The following is a 19271-nucleotide window of genomic DNA, read 5'->3' on the forward strand; positions in this document are numbered from 1 at the left end:
TTCAGTTCGGATCCAAATCAGTTTCCCAGGCAATGGGAGGTGAGACGTACCTGCACCGGGCTCGGTTGTCAGGAACAACAACACAACGCAGCAGTTCCAACATGTTTTCCTTGGATACCCATTAAATTGCCTCTGAGAAAACGTGTTGGAATCTCTCCGGCAACCTCATTTGCCAAAAAACTTTTTTGTTTTTTGTTTCAGAAATGTTTTGTGTTTACACGGCAACGTTTTGAAAACGAGGTCCGTTTGCACAAAAACGGCAGAGAAGCTGAAAACGACGTGGTTAGTATGTCGGGACGGACAACTTACCACAGCGACTCACCAACCAACGGAAATACTGGAGAATTTGATGCAACAATAAACCGTCCATCTGTGTCTTCGTCTTTTTACATCTCCGTGCATGATATGGGAAGAAGCGCTTCAGTGTTGATGGGAATGATTGATTGGGCTCAGTGGCAGCGGCTGTAAACATTAGTGACCAACATGATGACCTCATTGTCCTCGCGTAGGATCCAGTGGAATATGACGCCGTGCAGTGGAACACGTCATCACGCCAAAGTCTACGGAACCTTTCTGAGTGTATGTCAAGTGATCTCTGGGTCACTCAAAGTGTCTCTTTTTGGTTTTGATTCATTCCATTTGTTTCTTTTTTTAAAAATTTTTGGTGCATTTTCATAAAAAAAATAAGTGAGTGAGTGAGTGAGTGAGTGAGTGAGTGAGTGAGTGAGTGAGTGAGTGAGTGAGTGAGTGAGTGAATGAATGAATGAATGAATGAATGAATGAATGAATGAATGAATGAATGAATGAATGAATGAATGAATGAATGAATGAATAAATAAGACATTGGTGATTGAACGCACCGATAAAAGCAACGGCTGCTCTTCCAGATCTCCCTCAGATCCTGATGAGTATCTTAACTGTTTTTCAACAACCTTGGCTCCGGCGACGCCTCGTGTCCCGTCTGCGATCCCTGATACCCTCGCGTAAAAGCCACCACACGCCGCGATTTCCAGACGACCCCAGACCGAAATCCGGCAATCGTGGGAGAACCGTGGCGATGTCTTCGGGTTCAAGGACGACGGACGTATCCGTCGCTCCAGGCGTGGAACCAGCAGCCCCTCAGTCGTCGCATGGACACATGGCCGCACGGTCCTGCCCCATTATTTCCCAGCTAAACCTTCACATTCAGTGCATTTTTCTTCCGGCGTCGCTCTGAGTCAAGGCGAATAATTCGACACGGACGGTTGGTCGAACAAGGTGAGAAAATGGCGATTCTTTCCATTTCACGGGGACTTTAACCGGGAGAGGCTCTTACATAAGCCGCAGTCGCACGTCTGCGCCGTGGAGTTCAGGTTGGGTTTACCTCATATTTACCAGCTCGTGTGCTGCAGCACGATAGCGTGTTAATTAAGTCAGGAAGTCACAGTGGATCAGTAAATATGCGGCGGCTGAAGATTCCTCTGCCAGGTTGCTTTCTCTTTCTCTGTTCCTCTCTCTCTCTCTCTTGCTGCACTGCTGAGGGCGTGAGAGCGAAACAGCGAGTGCAGGTGTCAAAGCTCTCGTCTTTCTCCTGCACAAACCTTAATCCACCCCCCCTCCTCCAACCTCCACCCTCCACCTTTACAGCTCCCCCCCCCCAGATCATTTCCACATCAGGGTTGCAGATATGTGTGAATGGACGCGACTTTACCAAACGCCATTGTCGAAGAAAAGAAAGGGTTTTTACTTGAGGAGTCATTTGCATGAACGTTTCCACGCCGGCTGCCGCAGAGCTCCCAGGGATTTCTTCACCTCCTGTTTGCTCCCGGGTGGCAGCTCTTCCTCACGCTCGGAGCGGCGTCGTATCGGGGAGGCAGGCGGCTGATTGTTGTGTTGATTACAATCAGAACTGCAGGTACGCTGCGAGCTAATTAAGCCCGTATCTGATAAGAGACCTCATTTAAGCACAACGATGAGACGCTCCTCGGGCCGTGGGACGATCATGTCAAGGTTCAGGACAGTGATACTCGTTCAAAGCTGCATTAGAGGAACCGCATGAATGAGACTAAATACTCCCAATGGCATGTGAGCAACCTGAACGGCTCTCAGGATGAACCTAAAATACACTACAACCTTTCCACGCGTCCAACTGTTCCAGGTTGGAACAGGTGTTTGATCCATAAGTGGACAAATAGATTTCCTGGTTCAATTAGAATTGGTATTTTAATAGTTCTCATCACGCTGGTAAGATTTTGACCCAACGACAGATCTTCGATTGGTGCTCTCAGACAGACGTGTCCCGAGCTCAGAGAGCCGTCAGTGGACGGCCTTTTTCCACACTCATGGTGATCAGTGGAACCAGATCATGAATCCACTGAACTCCAGGAACATTTAAGGAAGGTGAGAGGCACCAAGTGTCACGTCGGACCATTAGAAACCATTTACATCAATGTGGTCTGCGTTCTAAACCACCACCAGGTACAGGCGTCATCGTCTTGATGGAACAAGGATCATTAAACGTGGACGAGGGACCAGTGGGCCTCAGTCCTCTGACGGAAGTCCATTCAGCAGAAATGATGTTGGAGACGTCAAGGAGACGCTCTGCCTCGTCAATATAGAACTGAACTCCTACACCTTCTTAAAGGGACAGTGACAAACTCATACTACCTGAAGAACCTCAATGATCTGATGGCCGTCCTTCAAGAAGAGTCTGATGCCTCAGCAGGAAACGTCCTCGTCCAGCTGGAACTGATGTTGAGGGACACTTGACAAGTTCCTGAGAGATTGTTTGTTGAGCTTTACCCTCCACTGTTATTGGTTTTTGTTTCAACACATTGTTTGAGATGAGGACATCACCACAGCATACTCTTACTTTCATGATATAATTTAACTGTGGAAGGAACCTTTTACATTTTCTATAACTTTACTCAAATATCCTGAACATGTGAGTAGCGATCAACTATAAATCTTCTATCAGAGCAGCTCACATGTTGGTAAGTGAATGTCCGTGTTTTCAAACTTGAACACATCTGATCTTGGTAAAAGTTGGTTGTTCTTAAGTTTACTTCCTGCGTCGTGAGCGTCCCCAGAAAATACATGCGAATAAGAGAAATGTATTCAAATCGGGAGAAAAAGACGGGACGCTTTAAATTGGCACTCGGTTTTGTAAATTACGCTGATTGGACGGGGTTAGCTCCTTAGAAGGGGGTCAGAGTGGGGTTCAGAAAACAATATGCATGAGCCGCCATTAGCATTTGAAAGTGAGACGGCGCGGCGCGGCGCTCCCGGCTGGCCCGTCCTCTCCTGCAGCCCAGGGTGAGCGCTCCCACGCCAACACTTCAAACAAAACCTGCGTTTTATCATCGGAGCCGACGGAAAGTTTTCACAGGCATCGGTTGTCTCGTACATACACGATATATATACATATATATAAATATATATATTCTAACCAAAACAAATAGATAAACAGGCTTATAAGCAGGAAGGGCATGACTTTGAGAAGCTTTGCATTGTGTGAATAACTGATGAGTTTTTAGGAGTGTTTGCTTCAAATGTGACCTTCCGATGGAAAACAACACGAAATAACGAAAAAAAACTAAACCCAGCATCTCTGCCGTGAAGTTTTCACCCCGTTTACATGAAGATGTTTGGAGTGAAAACGCTTCGCTTCTTCGAAAATTAGAATTCACAGCAATGTTCTGAAAACGACGCAGTGAGCACGCCACGCCACTAGTGGGTGCTGTTTGTTGATGTAATGAAAGCACACACTTGATCCGTCCAGAGAATAAGCTAGAAAGCTTGTAGAACGTCTAAAAGAAGATTGCAGATGTTTACATTTTTCACTGTAGTGAATATTGGAATTCTCAAGCTCAGGTCTCAGGGTTTCCCGGCGCTTCAGTCTGAACAGAGAAGATCTCCACATATTTTTCCCCAGACGAATTCTGGACCGTCTTTTGCATTTATTTATATACAGGTACTTCTCAAAAAATTTGCATATTGTGATAAAGTTCATTGTTTTCCATAATGTAATGATAAAAATTAGACTTTGATTTATTTTAGATTCATTACACAAAACTGAAGTAGTTCAAGCCTTTTATTGTTTTAATATAGATGATTTTGGCAAAAAAGTAAAGAAAAACCAAAAATCCCCATCTCAAAAAATTTGCATATTTCATCTGACCAATAAAAGAAAAGTGTTTTTAAGACAAAAAAAAGTCAACCTTCAAATAATTATGTTCAGTTATGCATTCAATACTTGGTCGGGAATCCTTTTGCAGAAATGACTGCTTCAATGCGGCGTGGCATGGAGTCAATCAGCCGGTGGCACTGCTCAGGTGTTCTGGAGGCCCAGGATGCTTTGATAGCGGCCTTAAGCTCATCCACAGTGTTGGGTCTGGTGTCTCTCAACTTCCTCTTCACAATATCCCACATATTCTCAATGGGGTTCAGGTCAGGAGAGTTGGCGGGCCAATCGAGCACAGTAATACCATGGTCAGTAAACCATTTGCCAGTGGTTTTGGCACTGTGAGCAGGTGCCAGGTCATGCTGAAAAAGGAAATCTTCATCTCCATAAAGCTTTTCAGCAGATGGAAGCATGAAGTGCTCCAAAATCTCCTGATAGCTCGCTGCATTGACCCTGCCCTTGATAAAACAAAGTGGACCAACACCAGCAGCTGACATGGCACCCCAGACCATCACTGACTGTGGGTACTTGACACTGGACTTCAGGCATTTTGGCATGTCCTTCTCCCCAGTCTTCCTCCAGACTCTGGAACCTTTATTTCCGAATGACATGCAAAATTTGCTTTCATCCGAAAAAAGTACTTTGGACCACTGAGCAACAGTCCAGTGCTTCTTCTCTGTAGCCCAGGTCAGGCGCTTCTGCCGCTGTTTCTTGTTCAAAAGTGGCTTGACCTGGGGAATGTGGCACTGTAGCCCATTTCCTGCACACGCCTGTGCACGGTGGCTCTGGATGTTTCCACTCCAGACTCAGTCCACTGCTTCCGCAGGTCCCCCAAGGTCTGGAATCGGTCCTTCTCCACAATCTTCCTCAGGGTCCGGTCACCTCTACTGGTTGTGCAGCGTTTTCTGCCACACTTTTCTCTTCCCACAGACTTCCCACTGAGGTGCCTTGATACAGCACTCTGGGAACAGGCTATTCGCTCAGAAATTTCTTTTTGTGTCTTACCCTCTTGCTTGAGGGTGTCAATGATGGCCTTCTGGACAGCAGTCAGGTCGGCAGTCCATGATTGCGGTTTTGAGTAATGAAACAGCTGGGAGGTTTTAAAAGCCTCAGGAATCTTTTGCAGGTGTTTAGAGTTAATTCTTTGATTCAAGGGTGGGTGTGGTGCTCCAGATGATTAGGTTAATATCTCATTTAGAGTACCTTTTCATGATATGCTAATTTTTTGAGATGGGGATTTTTGGTTTTTCTTTACTTTTTTGCCAAAATCATCAATATTAAATCAATAAAAGGCTTGAACTACTTCAGTTGTGTGTAATGAATCTAAAATATATGAAAGTCTAATTTTTATCATTACATTATGGAAAATAATGAACTTTATCACAATATGCTAATTTTTTGAGAAGTACCTGTACTTTTGCTATTAAAGTAGTTGTATTTCTACATAAAGCGGTTGGAAATAAAACAAAACTAACATTTAGTATTAATTATTGTCACGTAAAGATGATTTAAATACCAAGTTTTCACAAAAACCTTAAATCTTAGAAAGACATTGTGCAGAAAAACAGTTGTTCAATGTGCCGCGGGATTTTCTTACGCTTCAATAATTAATGCCATTGTAACTCACTGCGCTCCGTCACTCTCCCGAGAATAAATTAAATGTTAGAGGAGGAGGAAGTGTTTTCCTCTGTAATCACTGGATGGATTTCGAAGGAGCGTAAATGTCAGATCTGAGCTCTGTCCACGTCGTCTCGGGACGAACCGGAGCGAGTAAAAACCTGCTCAAGCACACGGCGATAAATGTGTCCGAACGGAGAAACACTTTATTGATCGGGTGTTTATCTACAGCAACGGCCGCTCGCGATTCAGCGAGCGAGTGGAAAGTTCGTACGGACGGAGAGAAAAATGCAAATTCTGTGTGGCACAAAAAGAAAATAAAATGAGAAAATTTATGAAAACTGTGCGACGACAAAGCTAATCGTAGCGGCTAGTTTAGCTGGTTTAGCTCACTGCCACTAATGAGGTTATCTGATCAGTTAGCAAACTAGCAGTTGACAGAAGAAAGACTTAAACATACTCAAACCTCACGTACAGTTGATAAATAACTACTTCATGTCTTCAGCTTCTTCAGTTAGCATTAGCATTGTTAGCTGTGGGTGTGACCTACAGAAAACACAAGGTGGCGCGAGTGTCCTCTCGGAGACATTAAGACAATTCCACTAGCATTAGCAGATTTTGTTGTTTTTGTTTAGTTCTGACAAAATGTGAGAATTCAAGTAGTTGGAGCTGATTTGGTTGTTTAGCTTAATTCGACAATTATTATTTTTTTTATCAATTTATTTCTAAAGTCAAGCTCAGACAAACTGGGCTAATTCCACCAGCATAAGCTGATTTCTGTTATTCCTCATAGTTGAGATCCATTCTACTACAATGTAGTTGTTACTTATTTCTAACTAAAATAAATCGGCAAATATTTTCACAATTGCAGATTTAGATTTCGTTATTTTTCTTGTTTAACTCAAATCGTATTTAGTTCCAACAAAATCAGCTTTTCTACCGTCACATTTTGCAATTAATCACATTTAGCGTCAATGAAATCTGCAGATTTCACGAGCATTAGCTGATTTGCTAATTCTGGACAGTTTGTCTTTCCTCCTCCATTTTGTCTCAAAGGTCCAGTGTGTTGGATAAAGATATTTACAGGTATGTCAGATGCAAGGTCGGCTGTATTTCCACACACAAACGCTAAAATGCTCCGTGCCTGGTCCAGCCCCCGGTGCAGTTCTACGCCCCGGCCTGCAGGGGGGGGTCCAGGGCTCTGATGTGGACACTGGGCAGGGTGAACCAGGCCAGCGGGAGCTCTCGTCCGGCGCTGTCGTCCTGGAACTTGATGTTGAGGTAGAAGTCTCCGGTGTAGAGGAAGAGCAGGGCGCCCTCGCACACCGAGCTGTCTTTGGATTTGACCTGCAAATGGAGGACAGTCGTCAATATGATGGGATCCATTCATCTGAGTTTTAATGATTAGAAACTCACCTGGTGCGTTTTCCACCGTGGCGAAGAAGTATTACTCTTTCCTCTCCAAAAACTTTTTCACCCTCTTTATTTACAGAGACTTATGAAACCCAACAAAACATCTATTCCCGTGTCTATAAATAGAATGAACCGACGTGGACACAGAAAGTTCCTGAAGGTCTTAAACCACCTGAATGATTTTTTTTTTGCAAATCAGGCCCCATTGACACATTTTCAAGAGGAAGTAGAAAACTTTCGTAAGGTTTTGGGCGTCGGTTTACACAACTGTGCTCAAAGACAATGAAAACTCAACTTTTGGAAAAAATGTTCAGATTCTGTTTATGTAGAAAAAAGCGGAAAATACAATTTTATTGAAAAGCTGCTAGTGTACATGTGAACCACGAGCAGATGGACGATAATGTTTTCCTACGTGGTGTCAAGACTCCCAGTCCATGTTCTCCTGGGACTTGTTAGTTTTATTTTGACAGTCACCGTAATAACAATCCAACTTGATAGTTTTATTTTGACAGTCACTATAATAGCACTCCAACTTGTTAGTTTTATTTTGACAGTCACCATAAAAACAATCCAACTTGGTAGTTGTATTTTGACAGTCACCGTAATAACTATCCAACTTGGTAGTTTTATTTTGACAGTCACCATAAGAACAATCCAACTTGGTAGTTTTATTTTGACAGTCACCGTAATAACAATCCAACTTGGTAGTTGTATTTTGACAGTCACCGTAATAACAATCCAACTTGATAGTTTTATTTTGACAGCCACTATAATAGCACTCCAACTTGTTAGTTTTATTTTGACAGTCACCATAAAAACAATCCAACTTGGTAGTTTTATTTTGACAGTCACCATAATAATCCAACTTGGTAGTTTTATTTTGACAGTCACTGTAATAACAATCCAACTTGGTAGTTTTATTTTGACAGTCACCATAATAACAATCCAACCTGGTCGTCTGTCCGTACAAATGTCCGTGTCCTCCCGTTGTTAATGTTTGTAGCGTGTTGTTCTCTGTGTGTTTGGTTCCATTACAAAACGACCAACAGCGCCAACTCGTGGCCCAACACGCTAACTACAGAGTTTTCTGTGTTTCTGCCGTAAATTGTTTTCAAAACGAAAACTCAAAAATGACGCAGATTCACTTGAAACGTCAGAGCGTCAAATTTAGACTCTTGTAGGAAGAACATTATTCCCTCCGTTATTGTTTTCAAGCATTCGTCTCCTCTCAGCTTCAGGACTTCTGACCAGCAGAACCCTTCAGCGAGGGAAAGGACCTCCGACTCACCGTGTCGATGTAGAAGGTGCTGGAGCCGATGAAGGTGACCGCCTCCCCCAGCTCGTAGTTCTGGACGCCGTTCTGGAAGTCCTGATAGGGCACCACGGTCAGCGCCAGCGGGCCCACCGGGTTCCTGCTCAGATTGGTCAGTTTCACCTCCAGCGTCACGGCGTCGCCCACTTTGCAGTCGGCGACGACGTCGCAGTCGCACGGCTTCCCGTTCACCAGCACGTCTGCACAACAGAGAGGAGACGGAGCGTGTCAGCGGCTCCGGGACGAACGGACGTCCTTCGCCACAACCACCACAGAGTTTTCTTTCTCAGAAGCGACACTGAAATGTGAGGCGCCCTCGTCTCTTCGCCACCTGTATTCGTCCACACTCGGGCGTTAACGGCCGATCACACGGTTCCTGGCGGAGGATCAACGGGCTTTGTTTGTCTGAAAGTACATTTTATTGACATCGGCGGAGCCGCGGGTATTAAACTGAATTCCCTCCTGTTAATCTCATGCATGACTAATTTCAGTCCTGAATTGGAAGAATGAGATTGCTGGAACAATCCCAGAGTGACACACACACACACACACACACACACACACACACACACACACACACACACACACACACACACACACACACACACACACACACACACACACACACACACACACACACACACACACACACACACACACACACACACACACACACACACACACACACACACACACACACACACACACACACACACACACACACACACACACACACACACACAGAACAAGTTCAATTCCATTCAGAAAAGACGAGGCCTAGTTGGCGAAGGCTCAGAGGGGCAGAGGCCACGATTTGATTGGCGCTCGGTCAACATGGCCGCAGAGAATACAAGTGACAGTGAACATCAAAATAAAATCACCTGAGTGACGTCTCTTCTGAAAATGAAGGACGGACGGGGAGGACACGCGTCCAAACGGGGGTCGTCAGACTTTTTCCAAGCACCACATTGATGTGACGCAGAGTGCACGCCCTGCCATCGGTCCACTACACCATCTCCTGTACCGGGCTTTTTCCCGGTTTGTTCCGTAAACACGTGAACTCAAAGTCTGTTTGGAACCGGTCGCATGTTTATTCATGACAAAAAACACATTTAAATCAAATCACGAAAGCTTTAATCACTGTCCGAATGAGCCAGGACGTAACATCTCGCACCGAGAACCTGACACTGCCAATGAGCGTTATGCGATTTCACAACAGATCCTACAGAAACTCAACGCCCCCTAGTGTCATGGCGGAGAATTACTTCAAAAGGTGACAGACGCCATCGAGGAGAAGCGTAACTCAGCCGTGAGTCAAAGAGCTCGAGTTCTGTTTGCATGCAGTGGGGTGAGATGGGGGTTGTATGAAGTTATATTTTTAATAGTCCCGAGAAGCAGCCAATCAGAACGAGCCTGTGCAAATCTGTCACTGGCTGGTTTCGTGGCACATTTGCAACGCCGAGCCGAGTGGAGCTGGAGCGGAGCTGCCGAGCGAGAGTTCGCCAAGACGTAAATTTCACACTGCTCAGGATTGTGGCACAAATATAATTCCACAGGGTCGGACGGTCAACCAGGGCGGCCGATTCTTTCGCGGTCCAGTGAGTGATCGCCGCCACCGGGGGCAGGATACAGGAAGGCGACACACAAACACACGTCACCCAATGCAGACGAGCAGAAGCAACAAACGAACGGCTGGGTTTTTTTTTTTTTTTTTTTTAAATCACATTTGAGTATTTCTTTCCATTTCTTCTGACTGATCAGTCACTTCAAACGACCGGTAAGCTTGAGATAAGTGCAAACAGTGTCATTTCCTAAAAATCCTGCAGAAAATGTCTCAAACTTTTTTGTTGTAAAATTTGAATTTCAAGAGGAAAACTGGAAAGTCTAGAGTTTTAACGCGCGGACCGAAAAACTATCATGTCAGGAGGCAACGTCTCATTGTTTCTAGTCATAAATTTAAGAATGAAATCAATTCAGGTGAGAATTGATTGTCCAAAACTATCTTCACTATGGAAATTCACACCAATGACTAGATCACTCTGAAATACTCCTAACGCAGGTCCATCAGTGTCGGTTCAATGTAGATATTGGAAAAGACTGATGAATTATGTTTTCGAGCAGTCTTTATACACATTCTGCAAATTCAAAACTCTAAATATGCAAGAAAAGTGTCAGAAATGACAAATCACAAATACTGTATGAATAAATTAATAAAGAATTTTAATCATCCCGGGGAAAAAAAACCAACAGTAAACAAACCGTCTTCTTATCTGAAATGCTACTGGAAGAAAAGGCTGAAGCATAAATAAGTTAACATCTTCTACGTAACAGTTTTAAAACGGTCACAAATCATAAAAGAAGATTACAGCCTCGGTGCCGTTCACCTGATATCGCGCAGAACCCGGGACAATTAAACCAAGTTTCTAGTCAGGAAGTTTCCCGCCTTACCTCACGAGCTTTGAAATAACTTTTCATTTTCTGACTCGTCCCGTTTGAGCTCCGCTTCGTGTTAAAACTCAGAGGTTCAAGACGGTCGACCATAGGCAAAGATTTCGGTGCCAATTAAAAGGACGGTTTTGCTGCAGTCGGCTCGCCGGCAAAGGCCGCGGCAATTTTACAGCAAATTTAAATCTTCATAAGAAAAATCCAAAGGAGAAACGTCTCACTTCCAAAGAAATTCTGAAGCCTTCATTTTCAAGCATTGCGCCGAGCGAACTATGAGAAGAAGAACCCTCTGGTTTTTATCTTATTTCTTCATTTTTGCCATAGTTGGAATGTTACACCAGGTTTTATGTGAATACTTGAAGCAGTGAAATACTGGAAGAAAGTTGATTACACTTTATTTTGACAGAATTTCCTCCTTTTTCATGGTCAGTAAGTTGAAAACTACATTTGAATGTTGGATTTTTTTTCTCCTGCTATTTATTTGGACGAGTTAAAGTGTCACTGAGGGCAGGAGGGAACGGGACAGCAAAGACGACTTTATTTGCTCCGATACCTTGACGAACGTTGGAAATCCTTGCGAGCGAAGAGGAATCACGACTCTTTTCCACCGCCCGTCACACAAACACGTGTCGCCAGTCGCATTCTCGCCAAGGTTGAAGTGCCTCTATACCTGCGGGTTTCTCACCTTGATTAGGCCTGAACAGTCCAATTATCTCCTTTGGAAGTCATTAGCCGGAGAGGTCACGCTATTTTTCTCCAGTGGCGGAGAAAGAAACAGTAATTACACTAAAGAAAGAAACTGTCTGTAAAAAAACGTTTTCAACATTCAAGCATTTCGGCAAAACGTACAGGACGATGATAAATAATAATTCAAACCTTAAGACTATAAAATAATGAAATCTGATTAAGAGGGAAAATAAAACTTCATTTATAACCATAAACAAAGACTAAAGTGATAAACACGCTACTGTCAAAACCTGGGCCCGGGTTAGGAGCCAATGGAAACTCAACTTTTTGAAAAAGCTTTTGCTTTGTCTCCATGGAGACGGCAGAAGCGCTGTGGCTGCGCGGGCACGCCATGGCGGTGTGAATACTGCTTCTGCACATGCTCAGTAGACGGACAATAACAACGGCGGGCGTCGGGACTCCTGGTCCAGCAGGGGATCGTCCAATGATCATGCAACTGAGCTCAGATCACAATCTGCATGCATTACCAATAACAATAGTGTTTTTGTGAATGCTGATGACTCCTCCAGCTACAGAGAGAATGCTAAATAAATCAGACTTTCACTTGAGAGCTGCTGGAGATTTATGGGTTTTTTTTTTGACGGGAGCTGGATGTCGGGGAGTCGTTCTAAAGTGGCTCCTAGTTAAATTAGTAACTGGGGTAACTCCTGTTTTAACCAAAGGAAGAAACGCTTGTGGCAGTTAAACGGCACGATATGGATCAGAATAATTCAAACCTACACATCTCACTAGTACATCCTCTACTGGGGGGAATTGTTCTGAAATCGGTGGAATTCTGACTGAGACGTCGTTCTCATTAGTGCCGGAGTCGTTCCCTTCTGCTGACATCCGACACCTCCGACATCACGGTCGGAGGCTGAGTTCTCATACGGCGGTGTACCTTGTTTATCGACCCGGACCTTAAAGAGATGTTTTCTCTTGTGCATTGTTCTCTACCTTGTGTATCGTCCTGAGAAAAGCTCGTCCATACGCTGCTACGTTTCCTTCGACTCGGGATCATTTCATGCTCTTTTCATGCAGCTCAGCTCCAGTCTCCAGTTGCTCTTCCTCCTCCTCTTCCTCCTCCTCCTCCTCCTCTGAGGATCGTGGACGACTCCAGGTGACACACGATGAGGCAATATGCACATATGAATGGCTCGCACCGGCCAACCGGTTCCCATCGAGTACTTAAAAGAGTCGTTCAATCGACTGACTCGTTTGCAAACGTCACATCTCTAGTCGCTGCTTTGAACGAGGCCGCGGTTCGGCTCGGCGTCTGCTGGACGGAACACGAACCACAAACGCTGCGTGTTTCTCTCACTTTTTAAATGTTTTATGATTCCAGCATTATTTCAAGGACCCGTCAAGGACTAATGCTGTTTTTATGATGCATTTCAGGCGTAAACCGTCGACCACGATCCTCCCCTGGCCGACAGCGCTGAGTCTGTAGTGACACCTTTGGCAAGTAGTTATATTTAGTTTGTTCAAAGTCTTGTTGCTAGGAGATGTGCAAATTATAGGTAGCCTACATTGGCTCTAAAACTGGAAATAAATTCCATCACATGAGAAAAGCGAACAAAAGAGGATGGTAGGGCCGTAATGAGCTGGTGAACTCCCACACACAGCGAAGCGCAGCAAAGTCACACACGCCCACAGCCGAAGCACTGCAGCCAGAGTTTCTCCGTCACCCTGGACGGCGTGTCGGCGTGCCGACCATCCCAGGACTTAGATAAGCGAGCAGCAGGGGGAGGAGAGGGAAAAAAAAACAACCAAAAAACCAGTGGAACACTCCTGCCGACCACCGCGAGGTGCTAAATTAATGCAATGAGCCGGTTTTCACATGTTTGAAGAGTGTCTCCCGTGGAGGGGGCTCCGGAGGTCAAGACGGAACGGCGCTCTGTAAAAGCGTCCGCTGCGTTTCCTCCTGCGCCGAGCTGCTCTCCGCTTCCCCCCGCGCAGCCTCCTGCCGAGGAGCGCGGGCTGCTGCAGGATGGCCACAGGTCACGTCGCTCAGCAAAGCACAGGCACAGTGTTAGTGGGCTGGTTACACGTTCCCTCCCCCGACTGGGATTTAGATTCAGTATTTCTGTTCGATGTGACTCTATTGTTTGGCGTAAATAAAGTAAACCTCACTCAGACTTTATGATAAACTTGTGCGATATGAAGCAAATGCGTCATGAGTATAGCAATGAAGATTAGAACCTACGTAGATGATGTTAATGTCTTTGTTTTATTGTTGTTTTTCTTCAATTGTTGTGCCTCTGCCTTCTGCTCACTGACCACCAGGTTTGAAATAATTGAAGCCGGGGAAACAATTAGAATCTTTTTTTGTCACATTTTCTATGAATTAATTGTGATTAATCGTGATTTTTGAATTAGGAGTCTGAATATGTTGATATTGCGATGATTTTCACTTTACATTTTGGAATCCTACTTTATTACATTTGAACTTCTCCAACACTAATTTATGTCTCATTTGTTTACGTGGGTCATTGTCCAATTGTACCATTGCTTATTGGTTTGCCATCAACTCGCACAAAAAAAAAGTATAATTCTAAGTTTCTTTCGGCGGCAAACTGAACAAGTTGGTACCAATGGTGTTGTGAAGCCCGATTCTGAATTATCGACTCGTGACGAGCTGATATCTCTAAATACGTTCTTGTTCTTTGGGCACAGCAGCCGAATAGTGAGACTGGTGTGAAATTACACTAAAACAAATTGACTATTGAATACTACATTTCCTATAATTCCTCCAGTATGAAAAGTGTCTTTTCCCTTAGGGAGAAAGTTATAGGTTCAAGTTCAGACGGGGAGCACGTTCTCTCTCCGGGCGTTTTCTCCCACATTCATGAAATATGTATTCGAAGCTCATTGTTGATCGAAACTAAAATTGTATTTGTGAGTGATTGTCCGTCTCCCGGTGAGGCAATTTCAATACTGACCCCACAAAAACAGCCGGATAAAAAAAACACTTTTGTTTAGTCAATCCAAACTTTCATTCATAGCTTTGACAGTACGGTGAAGCTGGTGTCAAATTACAATCACCTGATGCTGCAGATTAGCAGCAAATTGACAAATCCTAATATAGTGACATTAAATTCTGCCTCCAGCTGCTTTTTCTCCACGTCCTTCAGTCAGATTTAAGGTTCGAGTGTCAGAAAAGCCAATTCAAAGCAGAGTAGGCAGCAGCTGTCAAAAAACCCCCCAAGATTATTACATTTGCACGTCTCTACGATTAAGTGAGAGGTTTTCTGGAAGTTTAAAACAAAACGACATAAAGAGACTGCTTAAGGTGGACATTTTTTAAACTGAATTCAGGAAATTGAGGTCGTAAAAAGCACAACGGGTCACTTTTCACACTGCAAGGGTCCGAGTGTCGAATCACAATCCTGACATTTTAAGGAGGGAGAAATGAAACGATGACATTGTGACATGTCGGAGAGTCCAACCGGGAGTTTCCAACAACTTTATTCCCTTGCTGTCAGTCCTTTAGACTCTAGAACGGCACAGGAACTAACTGTAGAACTGTTAGAACTAAAACATTCTCCTTTTCCTCATGTAGAAGGTTGACAAAAAGATTAAACGGGTTCGGTGGTGATTACTTCGTTGCTTTAACACATTTTCAACACGTCCAGTTTGGTAACCTTGGAAATTAAAGTCACAAACGAAGACAAAATGAGCAGCAATTGTTGGGTTCGTCTCTGTAAAAGTGCCTTGAGATGACTGTTATATTTGGCGCTATAGAAATACATTAAATTGAAAATTGATTTAAATCAGGTGTAAGTATTCAGCTGATTTCAGGGGCTTAAAAGTGCTTTACGACTCTATGAGGTAGACACAACCAGGAAGAAAGAGGACTGGAGAAAGGGGTGAGAGGCCACTTTAAAGAACTGTACCTACAAACTACGACAAGGTAAATATTCCCATCAGTGCCGGTGCCACAGGTAACGTTCCCATCTGCAATGTTGGTGAAGAACCGCGTTCCAACTCCCAACTCTTCATTCTATAGGCCATCGATTCCTCCGCCCGTGGCAGGTTCATTAATGAAGCCTTGGAAGTCGAGGAATCGATCTGTTTATTAATTTCTCGCCTGCGCTAGTGAGCAGGTCCCGCGCCAGCAGCATGTTATGTAACATCTGCTGACACACACACACACACACACACACCCACACCCACACACACACACACACACACACACACCCACACAATTCCAATCCAGATGCTGCTGCTGTTGAGAGTCTGCAGCAGGCGTCGCCATCGCAACCAGGAGGAGGAAGAGAGAAGAGAGACACAAACCTCCCAACTGTGCGAGTATGAAAGCCACCGATCAAAACCACGACGCAGAGATTAATCGAGCCTCTGGAGATTAATCGAACCTCTCTGCCCCTCGCAGCCTCGCTGTCACCCTGGACGTTGGGAAGTTGAAAGATAAGGACAGCGACTCGCAGGTGTTTACACGATTACGCCGCTCCTCACAGTCGAGTGTTCGCTCAAGAGTAGCGTGGAAAAGTGTGCGTGCGTGTGTGTGCGTGTGATACAACAAAGTTTTACAACGTTAATGGAACACTGACTACATCACTAGAAAGCTGTAATCACAGAGGGAGTTAAAAGAGGAAAACAGACCAGTTTGCTCAAATGTTTTTTTTTACTTTAAATGTCAAACAGAAAGCTTGAATACTTCAATACTGGCTTAGTGTTGTATGTCTTTAATTGGTTGTTCACCCGTATTGGATGAGGCCCCATTTACATTTTAAGCTTAAAGTGAAAGTTCACCGTTTTTGTGTTTTCCTATCATACAATTTCCCCATTTAGACGGCATACGTTGAAAAGTGGTGCAGAGAACTCAGTATTGAATGAGTATTGTTTTTACTTCTCCAGCACACATCAAGTTTAGATCATTCATTTACAGCCGGAGAAAAGTCGACTGTTTCCCCTTTTACTGTAAATGTATAACTGTTTCCTCAGAAAACCAAATAGAGAGTCATAAGGTGCATGTAAAAAAAAAAAAGTTTTAATTTTCTTCTTGATTTTCTTTAATGAGAAGATTTATATTTGTCGGTTTTGTAACAGCGCCAAGCACGGCCGACTATTGTTGTGTTTCTAATTCCGCACAATATCGTCTCATCCTGTTCCACACTTCCACAACAGTTCTCAGGGCGCGAGACGGAAAGGCTAAAGGAAATAGAGAGAACCGGCCAAGCAAAGAAAAAAAAACAAAAGACAAAAACACCGAACGTCCATTTCAAGGAAGCGACCAGGACGTGCTGTTGTGCGGAGCGCTGCAACGCTGCTTCTCTGGCAACACAAGGTTGTTTTCTATATCAACGCAGAATTAGCAGTCACACATAGGTTGAGTGTGTGGGTTGCGTGAGGTTGTTTGCAATACGAACGCTGCGCTGTGTGGCGTTAACAGTTTAAGGTTATCCCACAGTAAATAGACGCTACAACTCCCGGAGATGCTCCCGAGTGTCTTCGACCACCTGCTGATCAAACCTGTTTGGTTTAGCGGAGGTGAAGAGCCGAAGCTGCTTGGTGGCTCGTCGTCGACCAGAGATCTTGGTGTGAGTTGTTTGGGTGAATGAATAACTGATATACAGCCTGAAGGATTAATCTGCGGATGCCGATGGCCCGTTAGAGAATTGTTGTCTCGGCCTGCGTATCCGTGCAATAACATACATCACAGAGTTGATTTTGTTTTAGGATTTGTGCATTAAAATGTCGTAATTTTAATGCACTTGTATCTATATTTTGACAAATTCTCTAACATATTCAGTGACTTTTACAAGACGAGAGCTACGAGCATAGTTCAGGTAATCCTGACCGTTTTTTTAATGTTTCACTGGCTCCCATCAGGCCGCAGATCCAACAGGAACATGAACTCTTTAATTCCAGACGCCATCGGTTCGCTCAATCACAGTAACTAGAGGTGTCGGTATGTGTTTAGTGCGAACAGTGTTTTCTTTTCATTTATTTATGTTTTACTGCTGGCTGCACAGAAAATTGCAACTCGAGGATAATGAAGCTCACCTTGAATCTTGATTTCTTTTTGTAAAGTAAAAAAATACAGACTTCGGCTTAACATCCTCTCTCGATAGCAGAAATGGCTGATAAATTAAATTTGCTGTTCAAGAGGGAAATGTATTAATTGATGTTGAAAGCAGCTGATTGTGTTTGATGGGATTGTACAAAACAGTGCCATTTTTTGCTTTTCAGTGGCGGTGTTTCAGCCATCCACAGGGCGATGGAGCTGAGGTGTTTTCAAAAAGTTGTGTTTTCCCCCCATTTACACGAAAACAGTCCGTGTTTTCAAAAAGTTGCATATTTTGTCCGTTTACAAAGAAACGGCGTTGGAATATTTTCCCAAAAATTTGGTTTTCATTCGTTTCCATGGAGACGGGAGTTGAAACGCTTTCGAAAAGTTCCACCAAAAACAGCTGTTTTTCAAAAGGCTGCATTTTCAGTGGCTCCGACCACCATTGCCGTGTAAACCGACGCCCAAAACCGAACGAAGGTTTGGCGTTTTCACTTGAAAAAAGGAGCCTTAGTTGCACACGACTTGGTTCGGTGGTGAACGGACGCCACTTCAGGACCAGCAAAACTCACACGGGATCAGACGAGACGCCTGACGGAGCTGAGAACTCAAATCAAATTCATCGGTTTATTGCCTCTGGAGATTAATCACAGTGGTGAGAGCAGAGAACCTGGAGAAGTCCACCTCTGAACATTAGGACGGGGGTGAAACAGGCCGTCAAGGTGACATACGGTCGCTCAGACAATACCAACGAGCCAAGAAGAGGCCGAAGAAGAAAAAAAAAAAAAGAAAGAAAAAAAAAAAGAAAAAAGGAAAGAATAAAGAAAGAAGAAGAAGAAAAAAAGAAAAGCCAAAAAGAACCAGAACTCCTGTGTGCAGCTGATTTGAAAGTGGAGGTTTGACAATCACAGCAGAGCGTCATGTTAAACATGCGACCCTCCAGCATGAACGTTAACAAAGAGCCGCGCTCCGGCCCAGATGACCGGGTCGCCGGGGTCTAACAGCTCATCCCAGCCAGTGGCCGCCGGCGAGGCAGGGTCATTGATGAATGCTACGATGGAGGTGGAGGATGTGCTTTTAAAGGTTGAGGTGCGCCGCAGCAGGTCTAAAAATAACCCGCCAGCTCTCTGATATCCCCCCCTAAGCCATCTGCCCCCTTTCAGAATTATTCCCATAACAACCACTCACTTGATATCTGTTGTCTTTTGCTTCAACGGCTGTTTAAAGATTCCATCTGCTGCCATGAAAACAAGCCAGGGACACGTCTGGACATCGTCCCACTCGCTTGAGGAAGACATGAAAAATTTCCACCATCGTCACTCGGGACAAAGCAGCTCGCGCTCTCCTTTCTCAGGACCGTCCGAAAACAACAGATGCGAGAGGAGTGAGCGATAAATTTTGGGGCGAAAGCGCAACGAAACCGCTATCAATTTACAGATTGAACTTCTCGCAACACGTCTTTGTGAAACGTCTGAGTAATTGTCGCCCATCTGTCCCGTCTTATCTGGAGTCCGACGCTCCTTGTGTTTAATTATTAAACGGGTTGGCGGCGGGAGATTTCCAAA

The 19271-nt window shown here is 44.3% G+C and overlaps 1 protein-coding gene across 1 annotated transcript in view; it reads right to left on the minus strand.

The window, feature by feature from the left end:
* Positions 1–3907: 3907 nt before the first annotated feature.
* The window catches only part of trappc9 (trafficking protein particle complex subunit 9), a 272998-nt gene continuing 257634 nt past the window's right edge, over positions 3908–19271 (minus strand). Inside the window, exons 22-24 of the mRNA XM_080485031.1 lie at positions 8481–8704; positions 5578–7126; positions 3908–3955 (exon numbers count right to left, since the gene is read on the minus strand). Coding sequence (XP_080341157.1) covers positions 6947–7126; positions 8481–8704 — 404 coding nt within the window. The 3' untranslated portion in view covers positions 3908–3955; positions 5578–6946. The remainder of the gene's footprint in view (positions 3956–5577; positions 7127–8480; positions 8705–19271) is intronic.

Source organism: Lipophrys pholis, assembly GCF_963383615.2.
Source record: "Lipophrys pholis genome assembly, chromosome: 17".
Taxonomy (NCBI): domain Eukaryota; kingdom Metazoa; phylum Chordata; class Actinopteri; order Blenniiformes; family Blenniidae; genus Lipophrys; species Lipophrys pholis.